This window comes from Ahaetulla prasina, chromosome 5 (genome assembly GCF_028640845.1).
Source record: "Ahaetulla prasina isolate Xishuangbanna chromosome 5, ASM2864084v1, whole genome shotgun sequence".
Lineage (NCBI taxonomy): Eukaryota > Metazoa > Chordata > Lepidosauria > Squamata > Colubridae > Ahaetulla > Ahaetulla prasina.
The window spans coordinates 95,000,449-95,021,594 of NC_080543.1; the positions used below are offsets into that span (position 1 = coordinate 95,000,449).

General features: G+C 39.5%; 1 protein-coding gene across 3 annotated transcripts in view; it reads left to right on the forward strand.

Moving 5' to 3' along the window:
- ATP10A (ATPase phospholipid transporting 10A (putative)) overlaps positions 1–21,146 on the forward strand; it is a 185,171-nt gene that overhangs the window by 111,167 nt on the left and 52,858 nt on the right. For all 3 annotated transcript variants that reach the window (XR_009155258.1, XM_058184469.1, XM_058184468.1), the window contains exons 3-6: positions 13,340–13,425; positions 18,051–18,157; positions 18,262–18,393; positions 20,549–20,682. Coding sequence is in view for 2 of the 3 variants with exons in the window: in XM_058184469.1 (XP_058040452.1) it covers positions 13,340–13,425; positions 18,051–18,157; positions 18,262–18,393; positions 20,549–20,682 (459 nt within the window). In the remaining variant the exon portion in view is untranslated. The remainder of the gene's footprint in view (positions 1–13,339; positions 13,426–18,050; positions 18,158–18,261; positions 18,394–20,548; positions 20,683–21,146) is intronic.

A 21,146-nucleotide genomic window follows, 5' to 3' on the forward strand; every position in this document is an offset into this window, starting at 1 on the left:
AATTAAGCCCAAAATTTTTCTTGCTAATTGAGACATTTGTTAAGTGAATTTTGTCCCTTTTTGTGACCTAGCCATAGTTGTTAAGTGAATTTCTGCAGTTGTTAAGTTAGTAACATGGGTGTTAAGTGAATGTGGCTTCCCCATTAACTTTGCTTGTCAGAAGGCTGCAAAAGGTAATCACATGATTCTGGGACATATCAACTGTCATAAGTGTGGGTCAGTTTCCAAGCATCTAAATTTTGATCACGTGACCATGGGAATGCTGCAACGGTCGTAAATGTGAAAAACAGTCATAAGTCACTTTTTTCAGTGCTGTTGTAACTTTTTGGGGAACTACCTGTATTGAAGGCATATATGCAACCATAGGGGCTAAAAAACTATTCATTATTTATTGTTTATTTTTAGGGGAACTTTACCATATATCCAGTTTGAATTCTAAAACCATAGATTGTGTAGGTTCCATCTTCTTCTTAGCACCTCTGATCTCCGTCTTACAAGATTATGAGACATTAAATATAGTGGCTCTAAGGATTAGAGCAATCTAGCAGTAATCCTTTTTGTCTGATCCTAGCCTATGAACTATATTTGCTTGGAGGAGCAGGCCAATAGTGTAAACTACAATGTCAAGTTGACTTATTTCAACTAGTCATAGTTACAATTGATCCAATTCTCCAATGCTGTACTGTATATGTATTAAACCATTTTCTGGAGTGATTATGTATATTAATGTACTGCTTTCTGAGTTCAGCTTGTTCATATCCCATTCCTGAAAACATCAGTGGTAAAAACTTCCCATTAAATATTTTAATGGCAGTATTAGAAAATCCAGAATCTTTCATTTATTATTACAGCCATGAAAGGAACTTCCTTTGCAGTGTGTAGGCTTCTTAAGAAGATGGCCTTTTTGCCTTGTGATTGGAGTATCCTGGATACAGAGGCATCTCTGTGGCCCAAATAGTAGAATTCTATCTTTTTTATACCCTCTTTTTTGCAGTTTCTTAAAGGGGAAATCTTTAATTACAGCAGAATCCTGTAATGCTAATAAACATCAAGACAAAGTGGAATGATTCAGTTGTTATTTCTTATTTTAATGGGAGCTGGATAATTACCAAAAAGATTTTTAAGTGTGAGGGTATCATTTTTCTGCATTAATCTTTTCCTCATATACTCTAGAACAGGATATCGCTAGAAAACATGCTCCCTGGTTAGGCTTCCCAAACATTGTTATAGGATTGTAACTCTAAAGCCGGTTGTGCCCACTCAGCACAAGCAGCATGATGAAGTAAAAAGCCAGAAGCTTAATAAGGATATATTTTTGTGGGTAGGTATTTTTGTTTGTTTGTTTTTGCTATTCTAAAAAATTGTGGCGATACTTTTATTTTTATATACTGTAGAGAACTGAGGGTATAAATATTTTCCACCAGTCTCAGTTAAAGTTTTCAAAACACTATAAATCATTCTTATGATACTTGACTGGAGCAAGTAAAGAATCGACCAACCTTGCCGTTCTTTGCAGCATGGCTGACAAAATATTTCCAGCTCGTTGAAGACATTCCATGAGCAATTACTGTGGGTGGGGTGGCCAGAAAGCCTGCCAATATTTCCAAAAAACAGGCTGATTCTTCTTTTATGAACCCTCTTCTCGAAGAAGTTTAGAAATATTTACTGCAAGCTGAGCACAAGGAGAGCAGATCATGTGCAGAGGGCATCTTGGGTGACAAAGAAGGAACGCCAACCCCTCCCCTTCTATTGGAATGTTTTTGTGTGAAGAAGCCAAATTGTGTGGTATGTTAAAGACATGAATGTTGGAGCCAAAGCATTAATGCCAACACCTGATCCCGTGATTAGTGAGTGATCATACACAGAAAAAAAGAAAATGAATGACTAAAAAAGGATGGAAAAAGAAAGTCTCTGCGTTACATAATTTAGGGCTTTGCATTTATGTCTGTATAGGAAATAATTACATATGCCCATATCATGTGAGAGCTTTTCCAATCTGATGGTTACATCAGGGTAACTGTTGAAGGTCAGTCTCAAGACTTTTTCTGGAAATGAAATAGCTTACTTTACAGAAAAAGAGGGGGGAATAATTGGACATATGTTCACTTATCTCATGAAGTTCCACTTACTGGTTTCTTTACTGGTTTCCTCCTTTTCCCTTTGAGTAGGAATGAGAGCTACTGAAGCATACGCTTTGGCCTGCCTGCCTTGGTTCATCTGTTACTTCTCAGAGACAGCTGCAGTAATGGAATTAGTTCAGTATGTTGGATTTTTTACCATATTAGTCAGGAGTGCTTTTTCCAGCATATAATCAATTGTGTCCAGCAGAACCTGGAATTCTTATTACTTGTTTGAATACATTGACAAGGAAGACATTCTGGCCAATTCCACGCATTTATTGCTGTCTTTTGTAGTCAAACAAGGAATTTAGATTAGCCTTCTCAAAGCTGATGCCTTGTTGGTTGGAAATTCTGGAAGTTGTAATCAAAAAAAGATGTGTCAAGAACCAGCACTGGGAATTATAATGTAACATTGCTTCTTGAGGACACGACTGTATTTTCCTGGACCTAATAGATCAGCTTCTTCGGTCTTGTTATCCATATGCAAGTATTGAAATTAAAGATAATAGCTGTCAGCTAGGTTTACAGCTAGGTTTTACACCAAAACCTAGCTGTAAAGCTCAGCTGTCAAACATTTTATCTCTTCTTTATTTATTCAATTTGTATACTGTTTGATTTCTCTTAGGTGGGGATGTGCTTACCTGTCAGAAATTTTTTAGGTGGCATAAATTTTTTATTTCAGACAAGAAAGGGACTTCCCATGTGTATTCTGTAGTTCAAAGAAGTATGTAAATGTATCATGGATTTCACTTTAGAGGTTGTCAGGGATCTTCCGTTTCATTCTCCTGTTGTTTCCTTGTTTGATCTTTTTTCTTAATGTCTTTAACTATACCATCATCTGATTCCATGTGCCACCTTTTTGGAAATATCAGTTCATAGGACCAAAACCTTGGAAACCATCTTCTCCACTTTTGGTATTTTAAGAAGCAGCTATCAGTTCCCTGCAAAGTAGAGTGACATCTGCTACCTTTGCTAGAGAAGTTAGTGTTGTGTGCCCCAAAACAGTTGAGTCGAACCTGTCCCTTAAAAAGTAGGTGGGTAGTAGGAGGGGCCAGGAACCTTTGGAAAGATATTGTCATTGTGACCAGTGGTGGGATTCAAGGAATTTAACAACCGGTTCTCTGCCTTAATGATTTCTTCCAACAACCAGTTTGCCAAACTGCTCAGAAAGTTAACAACCGGTTCTCCCGAAGTGGTGCGAACTGACTGAATCCCACCACTGATTGTGATCCATTTTCTGATGACCCAGGTTTTTAGTTTGATTTTTGGTCTCTGTACATAAATAAATAAAACAGAGGTAATCCTCGACTTACAACAGTTCATTTAGTGACCATTTGAAGTTATAATGGCACTGAAAAAAGTGACATGACCGTTTTTCATGCTTACAACCTTTGCAGCATCCCTATGGTCATGTGATTTACATTTGGATGCTTGACAACTGGTTCATATTTTATGATGGTTACAGTATCCTGGGGTCATGTGATCATCTTTTACAAACTTCTGACAAGCAAAACAGTGAGGATGCCAGATTCACTTATGAACTGTGTTACTAATTTAACAACTGCAGGGATTCATTTAACAATTGTGGCAAGAAAAGTCATAAAATGGGATTCACTTAACAAATTTCTCATGTAGCAACATAAATTCTGGACTCAAGTGTGATCATAAGTCAAGGACTGCCTGTATCACACCTCAAAAAGGCTGTCATTTGAGTTGATAGGCAGATAAATATGTGATGGAAGAAAGGAAAAGATACTAAAACAATTATTTGTTTGAAGTGGGACCTGTGGGGCTGTAAACCCAATGTTATTTTATTCTCTTAGTCTTAGCCACCTTCTCTTTAGTAAAATCTTATCAACATTCCTTCAGTTATTGAACAAGATCATTGAGTGAGTTAAACTTTTGTTTACTGATCTGTGGTAGCAAATCACAAGCACAGAAGCAATTTGATCTCCGTGAGCTTATCTTCATGCTTTCAGAACAGTTGCAAAAAGCCCTTGTTTGTGCATTTGCTCACTCACTGATGAGTAAGAATTCCCATCAATGGTGTCAGAGTCTGTAAGTGAATGGTGCAGGCTGCAGCTTTTTCCTTTCACAAAGGTGAAAATCAAATGTCTCTGGTTGGAGAAAGACTTTTCCTTTGGAGAAATTCCTTTTCTCCTATGATTTTGGCAATTGAATTTGCTCATTTGGAAAGTAGCTGGTTGATATGTTCTAGATTAACAAATATATCATAGCCAGAACTGGAATAAAATTCTTTTTGTTGCAAATAACTAAATAAATGACAATTATAGATTTCTTTTTTAAAAAAAGAAAAAGTACATTCTGTCATGCTGCTAAGTGAAATGATGAAATTCCTGACAGTTTTCTGCTTCTCTGCGTATCAAGCTAATATATGTAAAAGATATACAGTATGTTCTTGGTCAGCATTTGTTCCTGGGTGAAAGAAAATATGTTCACAAATTTACAATTGGTGCAGAATTTAATATAGCTATTCTGAGCTGAGATCAACTTCGGTTTGCTGAGTTCAGCAGCTACAAGGTGTTTTGTCTGATTAGCCTGCCCTTTAGCAGAGGATTTCTTCCTAAACATTTGTCAAAGCTATTAAGACATTACATTTTTGTTCCTTAAAAATCTACTGAATGAAAACTGTGAAGAAATAATGCAACCACTAATGTTATGTCCAGTGGTGGGATTCAAGTAATTTAACAACCGGTTCTCTGCCCTAATGATTTCTTCCAACCACCAGTTTACCAAACTGCTCAGAAAGTTAACAACCAGTTCTCCCGAAGTGGTGCGAACTGGCTAAATCCCACCACTGATTGTGATCCATTTTCTGATGACCCAGGTTTTTAGTTTGATTTTTGGTCTCTGTACATAAATAAATAAAACAGAGGTAATCCTCGACTTACAACAGTTCATTTAGTGACCATTTGAAGTTATAATGGCACTGAAAAAAGTGACATGACCGTTTTTCATGCTTACAACCTTTGCAGCATCCCTATGGTCATGTGATTTACATTTGGATGCTTGACAACTGGTTCATATTTTATGATGGTTACAGTATCCTGGGGTCATGTGATCATCTTTTACAAACTTCTGACAAGCAAAACAGTGAGGATGCCAGATTCACTTATGAACTGTGTTACTAATTTAACAACTGCAGGGATTCATTTAACAATTGTGGCAAGAAAAGTCATAAAATGGGATTCACTTAACAAATTTCTCATGTAGCAACATAAATTCTGGACTCAAGTGTGATCATAAGTCAAGGACTGCCTGTATCACACCTCAAAAAGGCTGTCATTTGAGTTGATAGGCAGATAAATATGTGATGGAAGAAAGGAAAAAGATACTAAAACAATTATTTGTTTGAAGTGGGACCTGTGGGGCTGTAAACCCAATGTTATTTTATTCTCTTAGTCTTAGCCACCTTCTCTTTAGTAAAATCTTATCAACATTCCTTCAGTTATTGAACAAGATCATTGAGTGAGTTAAACTTTTGTTTACTGATCTGTGGTAGCAAATCACAAGCACAGAAGCAATTTGATCTCCGTGAGCTTATCTTCATGCTTTCAGAACAGTTGCAAAAAGCCCTTGTTTGTGCATTTGCTCACTCACTGATGAGTAAGAATTCCCATCAATGGTGTCAGAGTCTGTAAGTGAATGGTGCAGGCTGCAGCTTTTTCCTTTCACAAAGGTGAAAATCAAATGTCTCTGGTTGGAGAAAGACTTTTCCTTTGGAGAAATTCCTTTTCTCCTATGATTTTGGCAATTGAATTTGCTCATTTGGAAAGTAGCTGGTTGATGTGTTCTAGATTAACAAATATATCATAGCCAGAACTGGAATAAAATTCTTTTTGTTGCAAATAACTAAATAAATGACGATTATAGATATCTTTTTTAAAAAAAGAAAAAGTACATTCTGTCATGCTGCTAAGTGAAATGATGAAATTCCTGACAGTTTTCTGCTTCTCTGCGTATCAAGCTAATATATGTAAAAGATATACAGTATGTTCTTGGTCAGCATTTGTTCCTGGGTGAAAGAAAATATGTTCACAAATTTACAATTGGTGCAGAATTTAATATAGCTATTCTGAGCTGAGATCAACTTCGGTTTGCTGAGTTCAGCAGCTACAAGGTGTTTTGTCTGATTAGCCTGCCCTTTAGCAGAGGATTTCTTCCTAAACATTTGTCAAAGCTATTAAGACATTACATTTTTGTTCCTTAAAAATCTACTGAATGAAAACTGTGAAGAAATAATGCAACCACTAATGTTATGTCCAGTGGTGGGATTCAAGTAATTTAACAACCGGTTCTCTGCCCTAATGATTTCTTCCAACCACCAGTTTACCAAACTGCTCAGAAAGTTAACAACCAGTTCTCCCGAAGTGGTGTGAACTGGCTAAATCCCACCACTGGTTATGTCTTGTCCTAACTTTTGATAGGGATAAAATCTTCATAAAATTGTAAAGTGTGAACTTGGAATACCCAAAATATCATCTACTCCATCTTCCAACTCTGGATCTGCAGTGTCCAGTAAATGTAGGATAGTCCCATGATGGCGAACTTATGGCATGCGTGCCTGAAGTGGCACATGGAGCTATGTCACCTGGCACTCATGGCGTCACCCATTCCTCTTTCAGGTTTCTTGTGCGTATGCACATGTGACGATCAGCTGGCCTTTTTGCACATGGTAGTGCCAGAAACTAGAAGAGCTGGTCTTCCGTTTTCCTGCATGAGCATGTGCACTAGCCAGCTGATCATTCCAGGTTGCAGAAACCCGGAAGAGTAGCTGTCTGAAACCGGAAGTTCAGTTGCTGAAACCGGAAGTTCATTTTCGGGGGTGTGCTCGTGCCCTGGGCAGCTCCTCTTCCGGGTTGCAGCCCAGATGCGCGCGTGCACTCCCTTTTCGGCACTCGGTGCTGAAAAGGTTCGCCATCAGTGGGATAGCCATTCATTCACTAGATAAATAATTCAAATGGAGGCTTTAGCCAAATCTGTTTCCCTATACACTTCCTACTATCTTCTTTCCCACTGGGCTTAAAATGATCAGCATTAAGAAAACACAGATTAATTTTCTCCCATGGAGACAAGTCAAAGCTGAATCATATGCCTGTGCCATGGAATTTCTATGGTGGTCAAATAATTAATTCTGATTGGAGAGATAATACAGATGCAACACAGTCTTAAATCATGCACAATTATTCAAAATTCCTCTAATACATACATTTTCTAGGAGGTTCGGGGTCAGCTCTTTAGCTTCCATTACAGTTTCTAAAATGGGAAAATGAATGCATGAAATACCTCACAAGATTGTTTCCTACTGCAAGATGTTTTAGCCTTTTGAAGTATTGCTCACAAAATAATGTAAGAAATGTTTGCTACTGTCAGTTTTATGTTGAGTGTTTCCAGAGTGGAGTGGATTTCAAATTTTTAAAAAATGCTGGTTGGTCTCAAAATTAATTAATCATGGATATAGTGTATTTTCCCATTTGCATGTAGCCATTTGCCTGGATCCAAAGGATTGTAATTACCAATTTGGACAGAACATTACAGGTCTTTTTTACAATTTATTTTGACCCTTTAAAACCTTATTTGATAGTACAGAATAATGTTCATGCAACTATGAACTCATGAGTTCCCATATTGTGAAGAGCCACAGAAATGACCTTGGAGAAATTATGCAGACAAAAGGTGTTTTAAGTCTAGGAAATGAAAAAAAGTATTTTTTTTTAAAAACCCCAAATTTATTCTGCCTTAACTCCTTGGGGCATAAGAAGCAGGGAAGGGAAAATACAATCAGATTTTAAAGATTCTGTTACTTTAGCCTACACCAATAAAGCATAATTGTAGCATCCTTGTGACATGAGTTCACTGAGGGGCGAAAAGGCTAACACCCACAATCTTAATGACTCTTTAGGACAAGGGTGGGGAACTATGGCCCCTTTATAACTGTGGACTTCAACTCTCAGAACTCCTGAAACAGCCAAGCAAACCCCTGAATGAACTCATGCCAGCTCAGGAATTCTGGGAGTTGAAGTCCACAAATCATAAAGGGGCCATGGCTCCCTACCTCTGCTTTAGGAGATTGCAACCAGTTGTAACATAATATGAAAAGAATTATGTGAGACAAGCTTAAAAAAAATAGAAGATAATGAATCCACCGACTTAACTCTTTCCACAAGAGATACTGTAGATTTACCAGATGTTTTGGTCGTACCAAAGTTAGAAATTAATTCCAGATGGTAAGAAGAAAAAAACCTCTTGTTTGGAACCAAAAGGAGAGCAAAGTCAGAGTAAGACAGACTTTTCTAAAGAAATATTTCATAACAGGCAGCTATTACTTACGGTAGGTAAAAATTATATAGTTCTGAACTGGTTTCTCTTTTACATCAGCAAAATGAGAAATTAATTTTATTTGTTTATTTGTACCTGACCTTTATTATTTTTTAAAAAATAACTTAGGGCACCAAACATACCCAGTACACCATCATCTTATTTTTTCCACAACAACTCTGTGAGGTAGGTTAGACTGAGAACGACTGGCCCAAAGTTATCCAACTGGCTTTCATGGCTAAGGTAAGACTAAAACTCATGGTCTCCCACTTTCTAGTGGGTGCATAGACAGTAATAGTGATGGAATCCATATAGAAAAGCACCCAGGCATTAATTGGTGAAATTCAGAATATTGTCTTGCAGTGTTTGTCTTGCAAAATTGTGTACTGTACAAAGCGAGTGCAAAACAACTGCACATCGTAAGCATTTCAAAATAAATATATACCCACACACAAACTGATTTGCTGAAGATTTATAATTGGTGTTAGTATGTTGATATTTAAATGTCCACTTCTAAACAAAAATGATATTTAGACTCTTCTGAAGGCATGCTAGTAAAGCCTGAAAATAGCAAGTAAATGTTTGTCATAGACATAGAAGGCAAATCCCAGCTTGAGCCTAATTAGCTAGGGAATGAAGAAGAATTTTAAATGTTAATTGGGAAAGAATCATTCTACAATATATGTATAACTTACAATATAAAGTTAATGTACCTGAGTTAGCACAAAGCAGTTGGGAAGTACTAATTATGTTTTTCAAAAAGCTTCTGTTAGCATTCTTTGAATTAATGGTGCATTGATATATCTGGTACCAGATTCCATTGCAGCTTTCTTTGAATTTAAATGTTTGGAAGCTGTTATTGCCAAGTGTTGGTATTTTCAGTCTCCCTCATTGTTTTCTTTGACAGTCCAGTTTTAGTTTGAGTATGATTTCAAAGATGACAAACAAGATTTCTGTCAGAACAGGTACATACTTTGAAAAACATACGCAGTGGTGGGATTCAAATAATTTAACAACAGGTTCTGTGGGCATGGCTAAGTAGTCATGTGACTGGGTGGTATGGCTAAGTGGTCATGTGACTGGATGACATAGCTAAGTGGTCATGTGATTGGGTGGGTATGGCTAGGTGGTGATGTGACTAACCCTAACCCTAACCTTAAACACTCAACCTTAAACACATGTAAACACTTAAATACAACCTTAAACCTGTGTGGGCATTGCCAACTCCATATCACTTAGTCCCACCAAGTCACATGACCACCCCCAGCCACACCTAGCCAGGTTTTGTGGCTCCCAGTATTTTCTTTTAAATAGGTATCTCTGTGTGTCTCTTTCTCTCATCTCTTTCTTTCTCCCCCCTCTTTCTCTACCTCATCTCTCTTTCTCTCCTTCTTCTCTCTTTCTCTCCTTCATCTCTCTTTCTCCCCCCTCTTTCTTTTTCTTCTTCATCTCTCTTTCTCTCCCTTATCTCCGTTCTCACTCTCTCACTCTCTTTCTTCCTCTCCTGCCCAGGTGGTGGCAGTATCAGCATACCTACCGCACAATCAGGTCACCCCTCAGCCTGGAGGTGACACCTTAGTCCCACTGCATGTGCACCCGCCTGACTGCTCCTGTGGTCGGCTCTGGCTGCTCTAACTACATTTCACAATGGGGCAGATGGCATCCCTCCTTCTCCTCTCACTCTCTTTCTTCCTCTCTTGCCTGGGTGGTGGTGGCGGTGGCAGCATCATAACTACCGCACCATTGGGTTGCCCCTTGGCCTGGAGGTGGGACCTTAGGTCTGTGCCCCACTGCACATGCGCCTGCCCAACTGCACCTGCGGCTGGCTCTGGCTGCTCTTACTGAGCTTCACAATGGGGCAGATGGCATCCTTCCTTCTCCTCCTGGAGCCCATTATGACACGGAGCATCGGCTGCAGCCGGACCAGCCAGTGTTCTGGGGCAGAGAAAATTCGTGGGTCTCCCCCAGTGACCAGATGAGGTATGGTAGGCTGGCGCCACGTGGGTGGGAGGCAGCCGCAGGATAGTCCTGATGGGTCGGCAGCAGGCTGAGGTGCTTGGATGGGGTAGCCAGGAGCCACCAGCTGCTGGCTACCTGATCCAAGCACTTCGCTGGCCACCCAATCCAAGTGCCTCGCTAGCCACGTGGTCACCAACCACAGCCTACCCCCATCCAAGTGCCTCGCTAGTGGCTGGCGGCCGTATGGATGGGGGTAGGCCATGGTTGGCAGCCACATGGCCAGTAAGGTGCTTGGATGGGGTGGCTAGCGAGGCGCTTGGATGGGATAGCCAGTGGCTCACAGTTGCTGGCCACCACATCCAAGTGCCTTGCTAGCCATGTGGCCACCAGCCACTAACCAGGTGCTCGGATGGGGGTAGGCTACAGCCAGCAGCCGGGCACCTTTCCCAGCCCTGCTTCCCTGAGGGCAGCACTCAGCTGTATTTGCCTGTTCTGCTGCTGGAGCGGTTAGAGGCAGTCCGAGGTGGGCATTCGGGAGCAGAGTTGGAGGCCGCCACGTCATAGGCCGCAGCAAAGGTAGGAAAGCAGGCTGGGCCACGTGGTTAAGGGGCAGCTATGCCTTGGTATGTCACTAAGGCAAGCTGTGTAACACTGCGAGCGAGGCCAATAAATAGTGGTAGGGCAGGGCGGGGCAAGGGGCAGGCGAGCCAGGAATTTAACAAACGGTTCGTGTGCTTCTAGGCCAATAAATAGTGGTGGGGAAGGGAGGGGCAAGGAGCAGGGCGAGTCAGAAATTTAACAAATGGTTTGACCGAATCGCCTAGAACTGGCAGAATCCCACTACTGGTACGGAGTCCCTGCTTCTATTATGCAATGTATAAAATGGCTGCATGTGGTGTTTTACTAGTGTGTGGGAAAATATAAATTATTTATGTGTTTATTAGAATTGTATACTTCCTCAGTGTAAAAGGCAAGATGATTTACTGCTGGGCATCCTCCCCTGGGATCTCATGTTGCAAATGTCTTAGCAAGTCAGTACTAGATGTTTAATAAATATGTACCTCTAATGCAAAGGCTATCCTAGAAAAGTCAATGAACTTTATAAATAATCCTAAACAAATTCAATTCCCAAGATACTTAGTAGTTTTACTCTGTTTTTCACATAGTTTGTTTTTCATGGAAAATCCTGGGAAAACAGCCGTGCTGGCTCTGGCTGCAGGCCTGTTGAATCAAGCTATTTGCCCACAGGAGGCTGACAAACAGACCTTGATAATAAAAGTTGTCAGCCTAATATGCTGAAAATCCAGAAAGGCCATTTTAAGTTATTAAGTTAACATTGTTTCTTGGTCAGTTACTACCTTTCACCCTAACCTATCCCCTCCCCATACCCCTGGTTGCTGTTATGTGTATACATTGTGTCTCCCGTGTATTCTGCTTTGAACTCCAGAATATATTGAAATACAATAATAATTGGTGGTAGTAATAACAGCAGTATTGTACCAATAATACTAAAGCTATTATGGCTAATATTGCCACTAATGGACATTATCCCTGTAATAGCAATAGCACTTAGACTTATATACTGCTTCACTGTGCTTTACAGCCCTCTCTAAGCGGTTTACAGAGTCAGCATATTGCCCACAACAATCTGGGTCCTCATTTTACCCACCTTGGAAGGATGGAAGGCTGAGTCAACCTTGAGCCTGGTGAGATTCAAACTGCCAAATTGCAGGCAGCTTTATCAGCAGATGAAGCCTGCACTACTGCATTCTACCACTGCACCACCACGGCAATCTTGTTTTCAAGCTTTTTTCCCCAAGTTGTTTGTATCTTCACTTCTGTTGGGTAATAGTGAGACACAAGCAAGTGAATTAAGTTTTTTTTAATCTGATCCAACAGAGTGGAACCAAGAAAAAAGAACTGTGCATGATGTGCATTATCGGATATTGTGAGTTTGTGAGGTGATAGTCACTGAGCTGTTGCTGTTATAGGTTGATTAAACATGCCTTTGCTATTACATTGTTGTTCAGTTACCTTGGGCTGCCTGTATATATTGCAATTTATGTAGCATCTGGACCTCTAGAAATATTAGTGAAGCAAGCCTGCCCTTCCTCAATTGCCTTTTGTTTGATCAGTAGCAAAGCCACTTCAAATGCAACTTTATTTTGGGAGTTTGTGCACAAGTTAGCCTCCTGAGTGAAGGGAGGGGCAGAGTTAATAGTCAATTGAACGCCATCCTCAGCCAATTCATCTTACTAACAGTGGAATAAATAATCTAGTCCCAAATTGATTACTAATTAATTACTCTTCTTTGGGCAACCTGTGTATAAAACAGGATTCTTTTCTTAAACTTCCCCCTCATAAACCTGATTTGTTTTTTAAAAAAAATCCATCCTTTGCTTTGGTTGGAAAGATTAGGCAGGAGCAGAAATTAATACTGAAAGCCACTATTGCCTCCATTTTTCTCTCTTAATTATTGCACTTTTTTTGCTGATTGTGGTATCTTTTTAGTCTGTTGCCATTAACTTAATGAATAATTACATTAAGGAAATCACCATTCTGGAATTACAGATAATGGAAGCTTGGGCATATCTACAAGTATTTTTTGAGTCTCAGATAAGCCTACAGTATCTGCTCTAGAATAACTCATCTTCCTTAGCCGCCACTACCATACTAGAAAGCACGCAATCAAAGTGTAGCAAAAAGGCTACAGATAAGGTTCTCATAGTCTTTCAAGCTCCCAGTGATATAACTGGATACCAAAGTAGACATTGCTTATTCTTTTTGGGAACGTGGGAATCTCAACTGGGCTGCGCAGTAGAACAAATAGAGAAATAGATTCATCAAACTAGCAATCACACTTGTCATCTGTGGATGACACTGACATATAAAATAATTCTCATTATTTAATTTTATTGCAGGATTCTGAATTTGATCCCATGAAATTTGCCAGCACCATTGAATGTGAAGAACCCAATAATGATATACGTAGGTTTCGAGGCTTCATGTGAGTATAATTTATGATTTCATCTGTAGTTTTGATTTACTTTAAGGTGGAATTTCTCTACTATAATACAGTGTTAAATATTCTTTAAAATACCTGTTAAAACCTGTTTGCTAATTTAAATGAAATAGTTAAACTTTTACAATTCCCCCCCCCCCATTATAATGTATCTTAGTGTTTCATTGCTAGGAAAGAATCGAAATAATAATACAGAATGCCAGAGTTGGAAGGTATCTTGGAGGTCTTCTAGTCCAGCAGTCACCAACTGGTGGTCTGCGGGTGGAGGAGCTGCTCCTGGATAAGCAATGGCCAGTCCCGTAACTAGAGCTCTGGAAGATGGGACTGGCCAGGCAGCTCATGGTGGGGCTGTAAATCTCCGCTGTTGAGGGAGGTTTGGGCAATTTGTAAGTTTGCAGCAAAGCCCTCGCCGGCTGGAATGAGGTAATGGTGCAAGGGGGGAATGACGGTGCAGGCAGGCCAAAGCAACGGGTGGTGGGAATCCCGGGCTGTTTCTTCCCCCTGCTTAATTTCCTGTCGGCTGAACCCATCAGTGGCTGTCCCCATCCCTTGCCCTACCTTCCCAGTCAGTCCTCGCTTGGCAAGGGAAGGGGAGGGGTGGAAATGGAGATTCACTCCATATTCCAGAGCGGGAGCTGGATCTCGCAGCTGTTTCTTTCGGCCCTTGTTGGTGCTGCTGCACCTCGGACTCTCGGGAAGATGCTTGACTTCCTCTCAGCCCCAAGACACTGGCTGGCCCATGAGAAAGAGTGGGAGAGAGAGAAAGAGATCCAGCAAGAGATGAAGCTTCGCTCCCATTCTGCAATATGGAGCGAATCTCCATTCCCTCCCTCCCCTTCCCTTGCCAGGCGAGGAGTGACTGGGAAGGGAGGGCAAGGAGCGGGGACAGCCACTGGTTGATTCAGCCGACAGGAAGCTAAAGCAAGGGTAAAAAACAGCCCGGGGTTCCCATCACCCATTGCTTTGGCCCGCCTGCACTGCCATTGCCCCCGCCTTGCACCATTACCTCATTCCAGCCGCTGAGGGCTGCACTCCAAAGTTGCAAGTTTCTTCCATCCCTTGTTGGTGCTCCTGCACCTCCATCTCTCAGGGGGATGTTTGAATTCCTCTCAGTCCCAAGACACTGGCTGTTCCATGAGAAAGAGTGGGAGAGAGAGGGAGAGAGAGAGAAAGAAAGGGCGGGAGAGAAAGAGAGGGGGGAGAGAGAGAGAGGGGGAGAGTGGGAGAGAGAGGGGGAGAGAAAGAGAGAGGGAGAGAGGGAGAGAGAAAAGAAGAAAGGGAGAGAGAGAGAAAGGGGGAGAAACGGGGGGAGAGAGAGAGAGAGAAAGAGAGGAGGGGAGAGAGAGAGAAAGAGAGATGACAGAATGAATGGGAGAGAGAAAGGGGGGGATGAGACAATGGGTGGGAGAGAGAGGGGAGGGGGAGAAAGAGAGAAAGAGAGAAGAGGGACAGTGCCTGCAGGACCCCATCCCATCACTGGGAGTCCAGGTGCTTCAGCAAGCGGCACGCTGGATTCGTATTAGTGGTCCCCGGGATTTAAAATTATGGACTTGGCAGATCCTGAGATCCAAAAGGTTGGGGATCCCTGTTCTAGTCCACTCCCTGCTCAGGCAGGAAATCCTATACCATTTCAGACAAATGGTTGCCTAATCTCCTCTTAAAAATTTCCAGTGTTGGGGCACCCAAAACTTCTGGAGGCAGTATGTTCCACTGATTAATTGTTCTGTCAGGACATTTCTCCTTAGTTTTAGGTTGCTTCTCTCCTTGATTAGTTTCCATCCCTTGCTTCTTGTCTTGCCTTTAGGTGCTTTGGAGAATAGGTTGATTCCCTCCTCTTTTATGTAGCAGCCCCTTAGATATTGGAACACTGCTATTGTATGGGTGCTATTGTATGGGTGATAGCAGTGATGTAATAACTTAATATCGATTGGCTTAATTATCTGTAAATATGAAGAACGATTTGGGTTTGGCTAGTCTAGAGAAAAGAAGGACTAGGGGTGACATGATAGCAAAATTCCAGTCTTTAAGGGGCTGCCACAAAGAAAAGAGGTCAATTTATTTTCCAAAGCACCAGAGGGCAGGACAAGAAACAACGGATGGAAACAAATCATGGAGAGATGCAATCTCAGCTGCCACGTCATCTGCCAGATCCTGGAACTAGAGCAGCTCTTTGTGACACCCAAGCCTGGCTATCCCGGCCACCAGTATGATGATCCCCTCCCCATGCTTCCCAAATGCAGCTCCCTGCACCACTCGAACAAGTCCTCAATAATTCATCTTTTCGGATCTTTGATTAAGGGCTGCTCCCATGATCCAGATCCTTGTAGCGTCATGTCCTTGGAGCTGGGCTCGACAGTTGGACCAGAAGACCTCCAAGGTCCCTTCCAGCTCTATTCTGATTGATAATCAGTTTTCTATTTTAATGTCTCTTTCTTTTCTCAGTCTCTTGCTTATATGACTTTTATGGTAAAAAAAAAAGCCACATCCTATGAACACATCCTGTGAACACAGTATCTGCCATCTCTGAATGAAGTAACAAAAAGTATAGGGGCAAAACCCATCCTATGCCAGTCAAGCATTTAAGACATAGAGGTCACAACCAGCAGCCTATTTCTTCAGTTTCACAAGCTACCATGAGATTTTAGGCAATGATTTAGGCTTCTGTAAACATTGTTTTGAGTGATAAAATGTTCTGGGACCTATGAACTTTAAGGATTATTGAACCTTGCAATCATTATGTGAGATAAAAACCCTTTAGCAGACCAATATAAAAACTAGTTTGTAAGAGAATTGGACCACAATCTTATCCTTTCTTTCTTTCTTTTTCTTACCATTATAGTTTTATGATTACACCTTCTTGGGGAAAAGGCAGGACTTTATAAGAACATACAATACTGTGGGGGGAAAATAGTGTTTTTTTAAGCAGCAATACATTGAATTCTTTAAAACTAAATGAATTATGAGCTGCTGCAATATGTGATGCATCATCAGTTTGGCTGTTGTTCCCAAGATGATGTCTTAATAAATAAAGCTAACTTCTCTAGCATCAGAGTGCCTTTCTATCATTTTCCTTGATCCATATGATTGTCAGAAAACTATTGCCCTCTTCAGGCTACTTTGTTCTAAGCTATGTTCTGTGGCCTCGTATAGCTCTCAAAGGGTCTATTTTAAAGGTCTTCACCAAATTTCAGCAGCAAACAGAGATTTTCAGTGATTCACATTTTGCTGGTTTCCCAAAACGAACTATGAAAATGTCCTCACAAAACCTCAGCAAAAGAGTGTCCCTATCAATTCAAATGAAGTCAGTGCTTCTTAGCTATGCTGTTCGCTTCCAAACTCTACATAGCTAGCCAATATTCTGTAAATGTTGACTGTGTTTTCCTTAACGATAAACAATTTGATATGATTCAGAAGGACCTCATTCTAGCACAGCAATTCTTAGCCACAAAAGCAGCCACATCTTTTTATATTTTCAGATTCAAACAGAAGGCTCAAAAAGGCACTCTGTTTTAATGAACAGAGAAGAACTGCAGTCCTAATTTTCAGTTTGCATTAGTCTGTATTTTTCAGGAGTTAACTCTTTACATTGCTTTGAGCTTCCTTTTATCTTTATCTTACATGGTCTTTCAAATATTTAAATATTATTTAGAGCAGGGGTCTTCAAACTTGGCAACTTTAAGACTTGTGGACTTCAACTCCCAGAATTCCTCACCCAGCAAAGCTGGCTGAGGAATTCTGGAAGTTGAAGTCCACAAGTCTTAAAGTTGCCAAGGTTGAAGACCCCTGATTTAGAGTAACACATAAATAAATTATATTTCCTAATGATGTGTGAAATAGTGTAGATGGATAGATAAGCCCTCGACTTATCAACTATTTGTTGATAAGTCAACAATCAACTATTTGTTTACCGACCATTTGAAGTTACAACATCACTGAAAAAAGTGACTTATGACCATTTTTCACACTTACAACCATTTTTCACCATTGCAGCATTCTCATGGTCATGTAATTAAAATTTGGATGCTTGGTAACTGGTTCATATTTATGACAGTTGCAGTGTCCTGGGGTGATGTGATCCCCTTTTGCAACCTTCTGACAAGTAAAGTCAATGTTGAAGCTGGAATCACTTAACAATTTTGTTACTAACAACAGCTGCAGTGATTCACTTAATAATTGTGGCAAGAAAGGTCGTAAAATGGGGCAAAATTCACTTAACAACTGTCTCATTTAGCAACATAAATTTTGGGCTTAATTGTGGTTGTAAATCAAGGATTACCTGTAGTACATAAAACTTTTAAATATGGGGCTTTTTTTCTCATGCATTTAAAAGTTAAACCCTGTAGTTTGATAAATTACCCAAATAATCTACTTGTTTCACAATTCAGAAAGAGAAAATATTGCACGGATGTTTTGTGAAATACCATAATATAATACTCTGAAATAAGTCTTCCATTATGGGAAGCCAGTGTGTCTAAATATAAAACTGTCAAATTCAGCCTTTCTAGCTTCCCTAGAAATTGCTTAAATTTAATATATCTTCCTCCTCCATCTTTTTAATTAATACACATTATTTATAAATAAATTATTATCTCCTTCTTCCTTTTTGGCAGTGTTCATAAGATCGGGAAAAAAGTTCCATTGTGTAAAGAAAATCTTTTGTTACGAGGATGCACTGTTAGAAATACAGAAGAAGTCTCTGGAATCGTGATCTATGCAGGTAAACTGTGGCTGTTATCTTTGCAATTGTTATATATTTTCCCTCCCTTCATTTTTAGTTCCATTTATATATGCTATCATGTAATCAAGTTGTTGTTTTTTCAGGTCATGAGACAAAAGCCTTATTAAATAACAGTGGACCACGTTACAAACGCAGTAAGCTTGAAAGACAAATGAATTGTGATGTTCTTTGGTGTGTCCTCATACTTTTCGCAATGTGTTTATTTACTGCTATTGGTAAGTTCCTTTAACTTTTATTTATGGACCATAAAAAACTGAACTCAGAAAAATCAAAATGAAAATACAGATAAATAACTATTTTAAAACAACCTCTTTTGGCTCAATTAAGTGTTGAAGGCCTACTTCTGATGGACTGAATTAGATGGCCAAAAAGGAATACTTCTTCTTTCTTTCATATATATATTCCATATTCTTAGCCACTTAGAAAGTGCCAAAAGTAATGTATGACATATTAAATAGCAACAGTACAATCCAGTAGTGGGTTCCACTTACCTTCACTACTGGTGTGAGAGCGCACGGCACTTCTGTGCATGTGCAGAGCATCTGTGATGACATCCGGGCGGGTGGGCAGAGCCTCTCGCTGATTCGCCCGAACTGGGGTGAACCAGTAGAAACCCACTGCTGGTACAATCCCAGTCTTGTTATATTTTGTAAACCAACCAATCTTGCTTTGTGATGCATAAATTCAAACATAAGTACAAAGAATAGAATAGAATAGAATAGAATAGAATAGAATAGAATAGAATAGAATAGAATAGAATAGAATTTTTTATTGGCCAAGTGTGATTGGACCCATAAGGAATTTGTCTTGGTGCATATGCTCTCAGTGTACATAAAAGATAAGATACCTTTATCAAGGTACAACATTTACAACACAAATGATGGTCAATATATCAATATAAATCATAAGGATTGCCAGCAACAAAGTTACAGTCATACAGTCATAAGTGGAAAGAGATTGGTGAGGGAACAATGAGAAGATTAATAGTAGTGCAGATTTAGTAAATAGTTTGACAGTGTTGAGGGAATTATTTGTTTAGCAGAGTGATGGCCTTCGGGAAAAAACTGTTCTTGTGTGTTCTTGTGTTGCAAAAGCAACAGAGAAAAGACAGAATTAGGATCAATCTCCTAATTTAGCCATACAAAATTATTTCTTAAAAAGAGATATTAGTAATGTTCTGACACCTGAAGAAGAGTTGAATACAAACATTAGAGGTTTTTACAAATTACTTTTAGTGTGTTCAGATTTTTTCTGGTTTAGATTAAAATCTGAACTGGAAGAATTCTCAGATCTTTCTCTCTTGTCACACATGTATGCAATGCACTAATCCTACATATCATTCCCAGGAACTCCAATCTTTCAAACACTACCAGAATAATTCAAATATAGGAAAAACAGCTACACAAATTAAGCAAAAGAATAGTGGGATGTCTCGTATTGCTCACAATACTGTATTTAGCTTGTCACTGGATTTTAAAATATATTTCATAATTTCTCTCCCAAACACACTCACACGGATGCTTGTGCAACATGATATTAACTAAGTAGATCAATAATAATGACTTCTGACTCAGTATTGTCCACACCAGCTACAGGCAGTAGGTTTTTGCATCCTTCAAGATTCTATGGGCCTTCAATACACAAAGCATGTTTTATCTTACAATGTTATAGACTTTCCCTAAGAGAGAAAGTAATTGCCCTCTCTAATAAGGAAACTATCATATACAGGTAGTCCTCTACTTACAGCAGTTCATTTAATGACCATTCAAAGTTGCAATGGCACTGAACAATGTGTCTCATGACCATTTTTCACAGTTACAATCTTTGCAGCATCCATCAATTGTGGTTATAAGTCGAAGACTACCTGTATTATATCAGAGCATTAATCCATGTAGTTTACAAGTGCTTATATCAGATGTGTAAAAACTGGATCCATTGGCCATGGATCTCTGGAAGTTGGTGAAGGGCACCAAGTTATCTGAACTTGGTTAACACTGACTAGCTGTCTGAGTTTCAGAAAAGAGTCTTTCCTTTTATTATCTGAAAATGTCAATGGTAAAATATTTGGCCATCTGCATGCAAATTGTACGGCTGTCACTGAACTATTACATTCCTAAGTGATCTTGAATGTATATTCCTAAAATAATCTAGTTTTATAAATTAGGAAAAATCATGGAAGTGTTATCTCAGAAGACACTGAACCATTATATTCCTAAGTGACCTTGAATGTATATTCCTAAAACAATATAGTCTTACAAATTAGGAAAAATCATGAAAGTGTTATCTCAGAAGACAAAAAACATATCTGTTAAATGTGTTTACTTTTCCATTGTTTAATCTGTGTTTTAATCTCTCCCTCCCCTCCTGCAGGGCATGGAATCTGGGTCTGGCAGTATGATGACAAAAAGAAACCTGCCTTTGATGTCCCAGGTCCTGATGGAAACTATTGGCCTCCAGCTCAAGCTGCGTTTTATTTATTTTTGACAATGATTATAGTTCTTCAGGTAACAATGGATACTGAAATAACATAGATGTTTCTGCCAAATCATTTTTGACAAGTCACTTATTTAAAAAATTAAGAGAGGCATAATTAATGTAGATGAATAAAGTGTATAATAATATACACTTGCCTGGGATTCAGTATCACTGAACATTGTGAAGCTCATTTTTGGGTAGTTAGTAATAGATTTGCTATTTAACATGCAGGTATACTGATATATTCATACACTGCTACATACTTCATAGAATTCAAGTCAGTTTCCACGTAACAAAAACATTTATGGCATATGGCATTAAAGGAATAGTTTCTCCTACTGAATTTTAGCCCAGATCTTACTGTACAGAAAAATAATTCTCAGTGGTTGTGCCAGAAACATTAACCAATTTAATTAGTCCAATAGGTAGCATTTTGATTTAAATAGATTCATTACAGTCATAAACACATAGTATGGTTGCTTCCAAGAAAAGG